The sequence below is a fragment of the Rhinolophus sinicus genome, linkage group LG01, assembly GCF_036562045.2.
Source record: "Rhinolophus sinicus isolate RSC01 linkage group LG01, ASM3656204v1, whole genome shotgun sequence".
In the NCBI taxonomy this organism is placed as follows: domain Eukaryota; kingdom Metazoa; phylum Chordata; class Mammalia; order Chiroptera; family Rhinolophidae; genus Rhinolophus; species Rhinolophus sinicus.
The window spans coordinates 145,652,768-145,668,375 of record NC_133751.1 but is presented as its reverse complement, the minus strand read 5'-3'; the positions used below and the strand labels follow the sequence as shown (position 1 = coordinate 145,668,375).

The 15,608-nt window shown below is 35.1% G+C and overlaps 1 protein-coding gene across 2 annotated transcripts in view; it reads left to right on the top strand.

Annotated features, from left to right (window-relative positions):
• ACVR1C (activin A receptor type 1C) overlaps nucleotides 1-15,608 on the top strand; it is a 73,836-nt gene that overhangs the window by 16,747 nt on the left and 41,481 nt on the right. Inside the window, exons 2-3 of one of the 2 annotated variants that reach the window (XM_074336648.1) lie at nucleotides 2,798-2,887; nucleotides 9,319-9,549. In XM_074336648.1, the coding sequence (XP_074192749.1) occupies nucleotides 9,396-9,549 (154 nt within the window). In that variant the 5' untranslated portion in view covers nucleotides 2,798-2,887; nucleotides 9,319-9,395. The remainder of the gene's footprint in view (nucleotides 1-2,797; nucleotides 2,888-9,318; nucleotides 9,550-15,608) is intronic. The other variant, XM_019727183.2, reaches the window with a different exon arrangement.

The window sequence follows — 15,608 nt, the reverse complement described above, 5'->3', positions numbered from 1 at the left end:
CAGCTCAGCTCAAGGTACCTGTTCAATCTTAGTTGCAGGGGGCGCTGCCCACCATCCCTTGCGGGACTTGAGCAGTTGAACTGGCAACCTTGTGGTTGAGAACCCACTGGCCCATGTGGGAATCGAACTGGCAGCGTTTGGAGTTAGGAGCATGGAACTCCAACTGCCTGAGCCACTGGGCCAGCCCCAAGGTTTAATTTTTTTAATGTCTGCTGTGTGTCAAAAGATTTTTAAAAAATATCTTTGAATCACATAAAAACTCTGTGAAATGGGAATTATTATCTGTTCTTCACCAGTGTGTAGTCACATTTAGGGAGGTGGAGTCACTTTCCAGGCCATGTGACTGATTTGCAGAGCTCAGGGTTTCAACTACAGACGTGGAGTCATCCAAAGCACAGAATCCTTGCATCACACCTCACTGAATTCCAACAATGTTAAATTCAGTGAAAAGAGCTACAAAGCTAAGGTTGTTGTTTGTCTCTTTGCTATTGTTTGTGTTCTGTGTTGTCTTATACTGGCTTATCACAAGATAAGTAGCAAAACTCAGACAGGATAACCTACCTTAGACTTGTCTTTTGTTCTGGCTAATATGAATTTTTTCAGACTTCTCTGAGGGCCTCCAATTTCTTTTTATATTTCTTCACTGTTATTTTTTTGTTCAATAATGTTTTGATAAACAAAAGGGAAATATAATTCCAGGAAAAGCCATGTAACCCACCTTCTAAACCAGCTATGATAATCCTGGAAGTCTGAGAATTATATATATATTTAATAATATGGATTTCAACATTTTCTGTCCTACTTCTCAGCTCCCACTCCCACTCATCTTCTTTGAACAGAGGAGCAGATGCTGCTGCCCTTTTTTATGTTTGCACAATATGAGTTCTTCAGAGTATCTAAACTGAACCTTTGAGTCTTGGGGTCAGTGTTGGAAAGAGGCCCAGTTGGAATCAACCTTAAAAACTTTCCCTGTATCACTTGCCCTCCTTTTCGCCTTTCAACTCTTCACTTGCTAATCTATTTTTAGTTAGATCAGTTCCTTACTTTGTATAGTTTCCTTTTTTATTTCTAGATTAATAATTATCTATTCCTTACCATATCTTATCATATAAATGAATAGCTGTGGATTGTGATAGAAATTTCTGACAAGTGAGCCCCTGAGAACTCTTGAGGATTTTAACTTTACAATTTTCTTTGCTACTTTCATTCTAAACTTGAGATAGTTTTGTCTCTTTCTATCTGCATATATTCTTAGCTGGTTGTTCAACAATTAATTATTGATTATTTACTTTTTCCTTTACCGATTATTTTTTATTGCCTCCTTTAAACAAGTCAGGGTTTCCTTAACTTTTAAAACCTTATGTTTTTCCATTAAGTTTTTTTTGTATTTTTTCCCCTTCTTTCTGAAATAGATTATGTCACATGCTGCTGCTTTCCTTTTATTACCAAATTCTTTGTGATCCTCTCCCACTTGGTTTCTGTCTTCTCTACTTGATGGTGATTAAAAATATAAAATTAGACTTCTATGATTTTACGGACCTGCAAAGCATGAACTCAGATTATTCACTCAGTCTTTATCAGACTGATACAATATTGTCCTGAACAGTTTTCGTTGTGAACTCTGACTCTAGACAGCAACTTCTTTGTTCTCTGGGTATGCAATTCCTCAGCTTGCTCTTTCTGTTCCTGCATGGTGGTTATTGGTGCATTCATCTCTTTAGGGTCACAGAACTTTAGAATAGTTGAAGATCACCTTTAAATTCTTTCTTGGGCAGAGCAATTGAGGACACAGAAGCCTCAAAGGTCACAGTCATAGAACTAGGATTAGAACCCCAGGTCTCTGAATGTGGACCTTAAATGCACTAGACTGGATCAGAACTACACATTTCTTTTCTTGACTCAGATTCATTTCTCCACACAACAGGGTAGCAATCTCTGCTTATCGTTACAAGATGTTTCTGGAAATTGTGTCCTCCAGAAGTTGGTTATAATTGATTATAATTTCCCATGGAAACAATATTAAAATATGGTATGATCCTGACCAAGAATTAATCAAGTAAATCATAGGTTTGACAAGCAATACATTGAACTCAGGCCTATAGTAATCTAACAGTTGTAGCTCATCCTTGAAGTCCTGTAATAATAGACCTAAATGTGCAGGTTGATCAAATACAGTGTTAAGCTCTGTGGCCCAGTACTGGTGGAGGAATTACAGAGTGAATTTCTGGCAGGTGAATATTTGCCTAGTGTGAACTCATTGAGTTGAGCCCAGAAGGCCCATCAGCCCATTCCCTAAGCAAGGAAGTCCCTTGGCAGCCAGATACCTGATCTGCCACTGTTAGCATTCTTGATAGCTTGGAGTGGATGACTATTATTATTTGGCTTTTTTCAGTTTTCCAGAATATTCCATATTGAATAAAAACAGCACAATGGAAGATTGCCTTTTCCATTTTAAAGAGCATTCCTATGTGGATTGTGGCCATTGATTGTGAACAAAACAAAGCACAGGCACAGGTTGGACACTCAAGTTCCACTTTTTGATGCACACTCAGCCCCCAGATTAACAATTTGTGTCATATAAAGACAAAATCAATGTAACATTATAAAACACAATTGTTTTTCTACATTTGAAATTTTAAAAATATAACCTTGATCTTGGTAAAAATCAGTCCTCACTTCTGAGATTTATGCTCTTCCTTACTTGGGTATTATAATGACCTCCCCACCTTTTTTTTTTAAGCAGTAGTAATAAAAAGTGCTTTTTATTTATTTATTTTTTCTCCAATGTTCTTCCTAGAGAAAGCAAACATTCTGGTTGAGTTCCAAAATTGTTTTTGAAATTGAGCTGGTGGGTGAAATCCGCAGATCTGGTAACCACTGCTATCAGGTATGATTTCATGTGTAGATCAACATAACAGCTATATGACCAATAGGACCTAAATTCATAGGCAAATTGTAATAAGTATTAAGGGCTTAGTTTTTCTTATAATTTGGAAAGACTTCGTTAGCTGTATTAGGACAGTTGGAATCTTTCGGATCAAGCAAGAGATTTCTGTTAATAAATTCTGATCTATCAGGCAGTGGCTTTCAAAGTCATTCCCCCAGGCTAGAGCTGCGATATTCAAAGGGATTGGAGAGCAGAGTGCCTCTTTTCCAATGAAAAAGCACATTCAAGTCACCACTGGGTTGATTTGTTTCTAGACAAGCTATACATTTTATTTCAAAATCTCAAATAAGAGAACACTAAGGGTGTGAAATTTTAATATTTATTTTAAGGAAACATGGGTTTTAAAAATGTTTGAGAAATACTCCTCTAGAGTTGAGGTCATTTTGTGAAAAATAGCCTAAGTCCTCTCTCTGTTGTGGCTAGATGGTACCTGGGTGCAACTGGAAAGCGTCCAAGGAGTAAGTCTCTTTCTGGCAGTCAGGGTGCGAAGTCAGCCAGGAGCTGATGGTGGTTGGAATTCACTCATGCCAATATGCGGCTCAAAGCCTGGGGGTCCCAAGGACCCCAGGGAGGGCCTACAACCTGATCAGACAAAGAGGTTGAAGCCCATGGGCCCTGCATAAGGGGAGGGCTCTCAGCCCCAATCTGCAACTCCAGCGAAGGTGGCTGAAACTTCCCAGCCAGCCGCAAAGTTGAGGGGCACTGCCAGGGCAATGCCCTGGATACGGAGATTCCTGTTGGGACATGGAATGGAATTCCATCTGGGGAATGGATGTGACAAGAACCCATTTGCAAATTGGGAGCAGGTTAGTGCCCATACATTTCAGCTTCACCAAAGGAGGTATTTCTCCACTGTGAGATGGGTGAGAACTGCTGTGGTTTTCCCAGGCTGGTGGGGACTGACTGGAGAGTCTTTGAGGCCTGCTGAGAGGGTGAGGTGGGGCTGGTACAATGAATGGGGGAGGGGAGGGGCCTGGGGATGGTGAAGAACAATTGTGCTCCTCAAGACTCACCTCAAAGATGCCTTCCCTACCTACCCTTGCCCCCAGCCCCATCTGGATTAACCAGTGCTCAGCCTCTGCGTCCCGATGCACCATGTGCACATCCCTGACTTGGTTTGTCACACTATCGTAATCCTTTAATTCTACAAAACCTTTAGCGAATGCTCTTTTGGCTTTCCTCCCTACCTCCCTTTCTTAACTCTTACCATAGTGTTTGACATGTAGTAAATACTTGTAATGGTTAATTTTATGTGTTGACTTGGGCATAGTAACCAGATATTTGGTCAAACACCAATCTGGATGTTGCTGTGAACTTTTTTTTTAGTATGAGATTAACATTTAAATCGGTAGTCTTTGAGTAAGGCAGATTATACTCCATAATGGCAGGGTGTGTGTGTGTGTGTGGGGGGGCTCATCAAATCAGTTGAAGGCCTTAAGAGGAAAACAAACTGAGATCCCTTGAAGAAGAGGGAATTCTGCCTCTCAACTGTCTTCAGACCTGAGCTGCAACATCAGCTCTTCCCTGGGTCTCCAGCCTATTGGCCTAAACATCAGACTTTGGAATTGTCAGCCTCCACCATCCAGTGTCTGTGGTGGTGACATTCGAGCTGAGACCTGTGGAATTAGATATTAGGTTGGTGCAAAAGTAATGGTGATTTATAAATTGCAGGAACCGCAATTACTTTTGCACCAACCTAATAGAAAAGAAGAGCATGATGGGCAAAGGGAACAACCACATTAAGGGCTGTGAGGTGGGAAAGAACTTGTTATTTAGAGGTATTAAAAGGAGACCAGTGTGTCTTGGGTGTTCAGTTATAAGAAATGAGGATCAAGAAGTGGGAAGAACGCAGACCTGCTAGCCTATTAGGTCATAATAAGGACTGTGGATTTTGTTTTATTTTAATTAAGTGGGATCCATTGAGTATCACTCTTCTCCTAAGTAAAAGACAATAAAATACCTCAAGATTGAGGGAACAGTTTGATGAGGAACTACTTCAGGTGCCAACGTAAGAAAATAACTTCTCAAATTCAGTAAGAATTACATGCGAGGGCAGCAGAAGAAATGTGTCCTATATTTAGAGAATCTCTATTGAAAGTTCATTTGGCCCAAAAGTTTGCATTTATATTGCCCATATTTTATAATGCTGGTTTCTCCCTCTATTCTGTTTTTCCTTACTGTTAAGAAAGGAAAATGCTTTTCAATAACTACATGACAAGAAAACAAAGTTTGAAAAGGAATAGAAAAGGAAAACAGATCTTTGCTGATTTCCTTTGCACCTGTCTGGCTTTGTCTCATGTACACTAGTACTAGTGTCCTGGCTTCTTTCCTGTTGCCGTACTTTTCATGTTCAGCACACTGATGAGTTTGAATTGTTCCTTTTGTTAACCCAGAACCCTACAAATGATGAAAAGATTACATATTCGGTAGGTCAAATTTAAGAGTTTTCTGAAATTAAAAAACAATTTTGTGTTTAACAGCCTGCTCTAAAATTAGGGAAATTGAATCAACTAATGTCTGGATAAAAGGAAAGCACATGTGTCAGAAATTTATGTAACACACTGGTCCATTGATATTTTATGATATAGACCCAAAATATAGGAAACCTGGGAAATATATAACCAACTTATTGAAAAATCATATCTAATGCAAAATAATTAGTATTTCTCAAGCAAATATTTGACTTTTTAATAAAAATAGCATGTAAATACAAATTGATAAGTTTGGTTCTTTTTTTTGTAGTCCGATAATTTTTATATTTCTGGAACCAGGGCATGCTTGCTATCGCATGTAAATATGGATGAAAATTTATTTTCTGGTTGATTAGGAATGTGCACATCCTTTGGTTTCATGTGGGTAACAGATGTCTTGTGGGTAACAGATGTCTTGGCTTTTAGAGACTAATTGGCAAAATGGGGGAAAGGAGATAATTAAAGGGGTGGGAGGAGACACAGGGAAAGTGCAATCTTCCTTGTGGGGAAAAATCTAATAGACCTCCTTATTACGGGTAATTACCTCCTTCTTCAACTTCATTTGCTATCTCTTTCCATATGACTCAAGTACAGTATAATGGGAAAGTATAAAATAAAGAAACATAAGGCTGGACTACTGTCTGCTAACAACCAGATTTATCCTGTCATGGAGTAGTCTAGTATAATTGACTCATTGAACAGCAGTTTTTAAAGAAACAAAATATGAAAGCAGAAGTCTAATCACTAATGGCAACTTATGTTTTAATTGGCAGCACCGGGGTTTATGTTGAGGATGGTTGACATAAATATAGTTTAATTATATACCAAATGTGGCCATATAGTGGATTGGAGGGAAATGAAAAAATGGAAGACTGAATATGCTGTATGTTAGAGATACATCTTAGGCTCTTTTAGTTTGCTGTTTGTTTCCTGTTAGTGCTATAGTACTGCCAATCGACCTGGAATAAATGAGAACACTTAGCAGATGTTTGAAGCCATTATCATCAACAAATTCTCAATTTTCTCACTGTTTTCCATTGTGCAACATTTAAAGTAAAGTGTCATTTACTATATCTTAACTATATTGCCTAGATCTATATTATCCTTCTGTTTGATACCCTTTACTTTTAAGTGAAAGAAATTTTTATAGCCTGTTTTAAACAGTCAGTGAGTATTCATATTATTCCTTGATGAGAACTATTATGTAATCATTTTTATAAAGACCTAGCAGAGAGAACATATCAGGTGAGGTACTTAGAAGCTTGCACTTAATGCAAAACTCAGACAACCTGAAAGGTCAGATTATTTATGCTTGATACAAGGCACAAGCCTTTGACTTTTGTTGGACCACCTGTCTCCTCAAAAAATAGGCAGGTAGAATCTGTTTAAAAAATATCAACTATTTTAAAGGGTAATTAGAACAATAACAACAGATAAAAATCTCAGTTGTTAATTAACTATTAATGTCTTCCTGCTGTCTTATAATTATATTTTATTCACAGTTGTTAGAAACTGGAAAGTGGGAGAATGGTTTCTGTTCCCCCCCTTTTTTTTTCTTTTTTTAATTTATTTTTTAAATTTATTGGGGTGACAATTGTTAGTAAAATTACATAGATTTCAGGTGTACAATTCTGTATTACATCATCTATAAATCCCATGTGTGTTCACCACCCAGAGTCAGTTCTCCTTCCATCACCATATATTTGATCCCCCTTACCTGCATCTCCCACCCCCCACCCCCCTTCTCCTTTTTAAAAAAATCAGTTTTGGTAGGATAGAAACAACATTGCTTGAGTAGTCTTATGACCACATTAATTCAGTCACTTGATATTTTTGAGCCTTATTTCATTATCAATAAAATGTAGACAGTGGCAAGTAACTCCCACAGTGGCACTGGGAATTATACACAATGATAAACACACAAGAGACTAACATGTGTTTAGTTGTTGAGTACTTTATAGTTGTCTTTACTTAGTGGGTCCATATTTCTTAGTTGCTTTGGTTTCTAGGCTAGGCTTCTTTTGGAAATAGAAAATTCAAGGAGATTCTGATGAGGAGTCTAGTAACACATGGTTTGAGATTGTGTGTCAGGAGAATTAACTTTCATTACTTCAGCCCCTTAAAATATGAGATTGAAGAATAACCATAGTGGAGTCAGTTTCCTGATGTCAAAGAATTTTCCATATTTTTAAATTGTGAAAATCCATAAATTATAAATTCATAGTCATAAAATGTTGGCACCATATGAGACTTCAAGATTTCCGGGTCCACTACCCATCTCTCAATTTATTTCCCATTTTCAGAGGAAGGCACTGAGACCCTGTAAGGTTAAATATCTTCTCTACAGTCAGTCAGCAAGTGAGTGACTGAGCTAGGACTGAGACGTTCATCTTTTCCTGAACTTTACCTGGACTATCACCAGATGCCACTCTAGTACATAAATAGCAACATCAAAATATATTTATTTATATTGATCACCATTGGAATAAATAAAAGAGTGAGTTATTATGCTTGGTCCAATGTTGATAACAAAATAGCATTTTATTTTATGATTGAATTTCTCTTAACACATAGGAATAAAAACGTTTAAGAGGATGATATTTTGCTGGTCAGAAAAAATTATCAAAAGAAGAGATAATTTCTATTAATGTGTAATTTGTTCTTTCTTACTTATCCAGTTATATAGGAATATTATCCATATTTGCTCTTATACTGGTATTTGAAGTTGAGTATAAAAATTTCCATTTATGTATCAAATATTTTACAGGTATAAAATCAACTCCAATTTGACTAATTAGTAATTTAAGGACTTTAATTTGAATAAAAATGATTGTATGGTAAAATTAGACATTTAGATAATTGTCGTGGGCAGTTATGATTTAAGAAAAAGTTCATTAAAGTGATGCAAAAGGCTTATTCAGTATTGTACTATGTAAAAACAATATGATTAAGCAAATTTAAATAAATTGCTCACAACCACTGGACTTTTCATGCTGACAGATATTTTACATCAGAACAGACATACTGCGCAAGGAACATGTGAGTTAACGTGGGGTGTATGTGTGTGTATGGTAAATGGGGAATGTGGGGAAAACTTACGTAGTGAACAGATTAAGTTCAGCACAGCCTAATTTTTGAAAGTTTTATTGCTGTCGGTATATGATATTCTACAATTGGCGTGTTTTTGCTTTTTTGAATAGATGTGTTCATTAAAGAAAATTGCCTGAAGGCCATGGTCTATGTTAAAATAACTTTCATTCTAAAATGTATTGTTTAGTGAAGAGGGGAAGTTTAATGGTTCATCAATGCCTTAAAGGTACGATGACAATAACAATAATTTTAAAATATTACAGAATATACAACATGTAAAGAATCGCACTATTTTTTTTGGAGCTGTATATATCTATGTTTAGGTTTGTGTTTAGCACATTCACTTGAAAGTTTAAAGGAGAAAGAGTAAATGAACAGAATACACTGGATTGTTTGGTTACACAGCTGTTATAACCACAGTTTAATATTCTGTAAGTGATGCCAGACAGTACCCCTTGGTTGCTGTGTTACTGTATCCTAGCGATTCATAGAAGTTATTGATTTAGGAATGAGCTGACTGAGGTTAAGAAGGAGGGATTTAGACATTGGATGAGAAAATTGTTTCAAAATATAATAGCAACTGGACAAATTCATAAAAATACAAGCAAAGTAAATGATGATTGGTCAAGCATGTTTAAGAAAACACACGGCTGAGAAGAGTAACAGCATTAGCATGTGTTTATCTAGTGCTGTTTATTTAAACCCTCCCTCAATTTTCATTAAGATTGAATTTTACACTCAAGTATTATGAAACAGATTTGTATGATGTCTTTTGTATCTTAAAGCTTTTTTTTGCCTTTCACTTTGCAGGATTGAAGTGTGTATGTCTTTTGTGCGACTCTTCAAACTTCACCTGCCAAACAGAAGGAGCATGTTGGGCTTCAGTTATGCTAACCAATGGAAAAGAGCAGGTGACCAAGTCCTGTGTCTCTCTCCCAGAATTAAATGCTCAAGTCTTCTGTCATAGTTCCAACAATGTCACCAAAACCGAATGCTGCTTCACAGATTTCTGCAACAACATAACACTGCACCTTCCAACAGGTAAGGGGTTTACCTTTGTTCATTCCAAATTTAATTTTACTCTTGGGAAATCATAAACATGGTAGAAACCAACCTGTTTTTTGTTTCTTCAAATAAGAAAACCAGTTTTACTGTTCTGTAAAATTCTCTAGAGCCTAACAGAGGTTGACTTTTTTTTTTTTAGATTGTGTAACTGTCAAAATATTGACAACAGCATTACAATTTTGAAGAAATTTGTCCACGTGAATTATATTTTTGGAAGTGATTAGTGGACCTAAAATAAATGTACATTTTTATGGATTCTTTTAAAGGAAAGATATTGAAATGTGCAATGAGGGGGAAAAGAAAAATATAGCAAAACTAAAACTAATAGATTCCCAACTTTTATGGAGACAGAGTCTTTTTTTTTTTTTTATGGTTACCTCTGCATAGCTTCTTTACCCACACTCAAGTGAGAGCACTCATTAGCAGAAAGAGGTAGAATGGAATTATTGTTCCGAAATATTCCTACCATTCCCCCAATATCATGGCATTTATCCCAATTTACGTGATACTGAAAATCTTAATCTCACTTTTTATCAGTAATCTGGAATCGGAAAATGTGAGAAATAAACAAAGGGCCAGTAATTCAAATTAAAAACTAACTTATGGCATGAAAATATTATGTTAGTGAATCTTTTTCAATATTTATTCATGTCATAATAATTCAATGCTTATTGATATGTAATATCTATACAAAGATACACATTGTTCCTTACAAATTAACATTTTAAGGTACTGTTATCCAATCTCAGGTATTCATATATCATCATATCAATATTCAACTATAGTATTTTTAACCTATTTTAAAAATAAATTAGCTGCTTCCCTTTTTTACTGAAGAACATTTATTTTATGCAGAACCTTGGAATCACTACCACAAATGAAAAACCAGTTTACTTGCCATAAATAGAAGATAACTATGTAAACAAAGAAGCATTGCTATTGCATTCCAGTATTTTTGTTTTTAAGAGAGAAGAAAGAGGTGTTAAATACATACTAGCACAAAATGAGGCTTTTTGACACATAATCAAAAACTAGGAGAACTAGAGAAGAAATCATCATGAGATTCAATGTTATTTAATACCATATTTGGTTTACTATTCCAATTCATCTCAAGAATCCTTAAAATCATGTCATGTGCCACCACTGGTACTTGTCCAGTTCTTTGGGAAACACTGTTCTGACCTATATATTGCAACCTGAGAAGTTATACTTGGCATATTTCATCCCTCAAAGCTACCTACAATCTTGCTTATTGGACTACAATTTTTCGCTCTGTTTCAGATTCCATAGATTCCTTGGTTTGGTAGTGACCTGGCATCTATTCTGGACACTTTCTTTACATTTTCTCCCCTGGTTATCTGTGGACTGGAGACACCCTAAAGTGAAGGTTGTCTCCCTATATTTGATTATTGTCTTACCCATGGTCAAGATCTAAAAGGTTAAGGAGGGGAAGGGAAGTCTCATGAGTTCGTGGCAGTGGTTCCTTTAATGTGTCTTCTCGATAATGAATTATCCACAAGACCACATTCCGCCAGTCAGTAGAGATACAAGACAGTACTTTGACTGCAAAAAAAGGGCTTGGAGGACAAATTAAATGGTTCATATGCATGTGGGCAAATGAAAGGTACTTAATGCAGCTGGAATGTACGGCCTTCCTATTCCCAGCCCAACTACTATAAACCCGGCCTAACTACTGAGGAGACAATATTCTACTCTCAAGTCTAGTCAAGGACCAGTCTTTCCTTTTTAAAAAACAATTTTATTGCGATATGATTTAGATATAATGAAACACACACATTTTAAGTAGACAGTTTGATGGATTTTGACACATACACCCATGTAACCACTACCACATTTCCACTACCTCAAAATGATCTCTCAATCCCCACTTTCATTACAGTTAGATGACAAATTTATTCTTCCAGCACTGTGGATTAGATTTATTTTTCCTAGAGTTTCACATAAAAGGAGTCCTATGAAACGTATCATTTTGCATTTGGTTTCTTTCACTCAGCATGGTTTTGAGATTTATTAATGCTGGGTGTATCAGTAGCTTGTTCCTTTTTTGAATCTCTGGGTAATATTCCATTGAATGACTACACTTCAGTTGGTTTTTATTTATTTTTTTATCTGTTTGCCCATTGATGGGCAGTCAGATTGTTTACATTTTGGGGACTCTAATAATAAGCTGTTGTGAATATTCATGTGTATGTCTTTAGATACATGTTTTCATTTTTCTAAACTAAGAGTGGAATTTCTGGATTATATGTAATTATAATCTCCCAAATAGATTTTAAACTGCTTATACTATTTTAGATCCCCAGGAGAAAAGTGTGATAACTCTAGTTAGTCCCTATTCTTGCCAACTTTTGGTATAATCATTAAAAAAAAAAAAATTAGCCATTGCAAGTGCTTGTATAGTGGCATTTCATTGTGGTTTTAATTTGCATTTCCCTGATAACTAATTATGTTCAATTATATTTACATGTACATATTGGACATTTGTGTAGCTTTCTTTTTAAAGTGTTAAATCTTTTGCACATGTTAAAAAATTGTGTTATCTTCTTGTGGTTGAATTGAAGAATTCTTTATATATGCTCAATACAGGTCTTTTATCAGATGTGTGTATTATGACTATTTTCTCCTATTCTGTGAATTGCTATTTTGTTTTTTTTTGAAGGTGTCTTTTGCAGAGCAGGAGATTAAAATTTGATGGAATTTAATTTTTTTAATAAAAAAGGATAAATAAAATTTATCTTTTTTTTTTTATTATTATCATGGTTCACTATTTCATGTCCTAATTGAAAAGTTTTTTTTCCAAAAGCCATAAATATTTTCTTTATAAGTTTTAGCATTTCAGTTTTTACATGTAGGTCTATGTTCAGTTCAACTTAACTTTTGTTCTTATGTAAGGTTAAGGTGGAATTTTATTTTTTTCCAAATGGATATGAAGTTATTCCATTATCATTTATTGAAAAATTTATCCTTGCAATCACCTTGGCATTTTGAAAATAAAGTGACCATATATACATGGGTATATTTCTAGCTTCTTTATTCTGTTCAGGTGTCCCATAGGTTTATACTTACACCATTACCAAATACGGTGATTATTGTAGCTTTATAGTAAGTGTTACAATCAGGTCTTGTGACCCCTGCAACTTTATTTTTTCTCAAAATTGATTTGCCTATTTTAAGACCTTTGCATTCCCATTTAAATTTTAGAATCAGCTTGACAATTTTTATAGAACACATGCTGAGATTTTGATTCGATTGAGTGGAATATATAGGTTAATTTGGAGAGAATAGTTATGTTAACAACAATAAATCTTTTGATCCATGAACATACTATGTTTTTCCATTTACTTGTTTTTTCTTTAATTACTCTTAGTGGCATTTGTAGTTATCAGAGAACAGGTCTTATACATATTTCATTGAATTTGTCTCTTAAGTATTGCCTCTTTTTGAATGCTTTTGTGAATGGTATATTTAACGTCTCAGTTTCTAAATGTTAATTGCTAATATATGAAAATAAATCTTTTAGATCCACCTTATTTCCTGCAAGCTTGCCAAAATAACTTATGTTTGTTCTAGTAGCTTTTTTATTTGATTTTTTGGGGCATTTTTACATAGACAATCATCTTATCTGTGAATACAGACAATTTAACATTTTCCATTCTGATCTGTATGCATTTCATTTCTTTTTCTTGCCTTTTTTCACCATCTAGGACTGCCACTATGATGACTAGGAGGCATGAGAGTGAAGTTCCTTGCCTTTTTCCTGGTTGTAGGAGGAATGCAGTCACTCTTTTACCATTAAATATGATGTTAACTGTAGGTTTTTTGTAGATGCCTGTTATCAGTGGAGGAAACTTACTTTTATTCCTAGTTTAGGGGACAGTTTTTATTGTGAATAAATATTAAAAATTTTCATGAATTTGAGATATCACATGATTTTTCTTTTTTAGTCTATTGATAGGATGGATTACATTGATTTTCAAATATTTATTTATAACAGGGAAGATATGTGTTTTCTAGCCAGTAATTAATATGTCTACAAAAAAATCGTATATGATATTTAATTGAGATCAAAAAATTTTTTTTACTTAAACTAAGAATGTGTTTCTGTTAATGACATTGTATGGTAAATTGACATTAAACTGAATTGGAGTGCATGTGCAGTCATCTTGTGGCAGGCTGTTCTCTCTGTGAGGCAGCACTAAATGGATATTAGCTGTGTTTGGAATAGCAGTTGTTTGGAGAGGAGCTGGGAATCTCCAGGCTGAGCACTGACCAGCCAGTGCCCAGAACTCCGCTGTTCCCGTGTCATCAGTGTGTGTGATTGATTTCCTCTGCTCTGCCTAGTAGGGATTTATCGATTCTAAATGTGACTACATATATATGAAATATATAAGAGCACTCTGAAAAGTAGATAGTGTGACATTTCTATAATACTTAATACTCTGCACCACTTTCATGAGCAAAAGAAGGAAAGGTTAGGAGGTGACCAGGAGAGGTTGGAGAAAATCTGAAAATTCCCTTTGAGGTTCCAGCTGAAAGCCAAGTGGATCTTTGCTTTTTGGCTCATTCATTCATCACCCCAGACTGTGGGGCCATTTTTGGATGGTTGTCTTGATGTAAGTGTGGTAACTCTTGTCATATTTCAGCTGACCCTCTTGTATCCTTACATCCTGTGTGTAATGATTGGGCTCTCGCTTCATTTCTTTGTGACAAAGTTCATACCTTGAATATAGTTTGTGACATTTTTTATCCCCCATTTCTTCCCTGCTGGTTCTCTAGTAACTTGGCAATTGCAGAACTATAGGTAGTTACTCATCCTTTCTTAAAAATCCTCTTACATGTTTGACTATAATCCCTAAAGCCTTAGACTAGTGGCTTTTATATATGTTTCCATTGTGACACTCAGAAAGACATAAATTTTACATAATTTCTCCCAACCTGCATTCACACACAACTGAAATAAGAATTTGACAAAATATTCTTACCCTTAAAATGTGTAAAGTATTCTATGCTCTTTGATTAAGTAAAAATGTTGGTCAGACCACACTAATAGGTTGTGTTTACAGTTTATGAAACACCATTTTAATTGATATTTAAAATGTAGTGATTTTAAATGGCTCAAGGACATTTATTATTTTAATTTAATAAAAAATCTATTAAGAATCTGATTACTATTTTAATTTGAAAAGTTATTTTTCTTTCAAATGGCCTTTAAAAAACACCTTCTTATGTATCCACTTTTAATACTAAATTATATTAGGTTTAAGTCTAATTAATTCAGATCTTTGTAAGCAATATTTGATTTAGATTCTATTAAATTTAGTCACTTGCCCTTAAAAAAGTACATTCTTTTTTGACATTGCATGTGGGTTTAATTTTTAGGAGTTAATTTTTTTCTTTTTACACTTTATTTATTTTGACATTAAATAATATTTTATATTAATTTCAGCATAGTGGTTAGACATTTATATAATTTAAGAAGTGATTAGTCTAGTACCCACCAGGCACTATGCATAGTGATTACCATATTATTGACTGTATTCCCTATGCTGTATTTTACATCCCCATGACTCTTTTGTAACTACTAATTTGTACTTTTTAATTCTTTTACTTTTTTCCATCCTGCTCAACCCCCTCCCATCTATCATTTCCATCTGACACCATACATAGTCATTACAATATTATTGACTACGTATATTCCTTATGCTACACTCTACATCCCTATGACTACTGTGTAACAACCAGTTTGTACTTCTTAATCCCTTCCCCTTTTTCACTCACCCTAATCCTCTTCCCATCTGGCAACCATCAAAATGTTCTCTGTATCTATGAGTTTGTTTCTGTTTTGTTTGTTTATTTTGTTCTTTAGATTCCACATATAAGCAAAATCACATTGCATCTGTCTTTCTCTGTCTGACATAGTCCACTCAGCACAGTACCCTCCAGGTCCATCCATGCTGCCTCAGATGGCAAGAACCCTTTCCCATTCATGGCCTAGCAATATTCCATTGTATGTA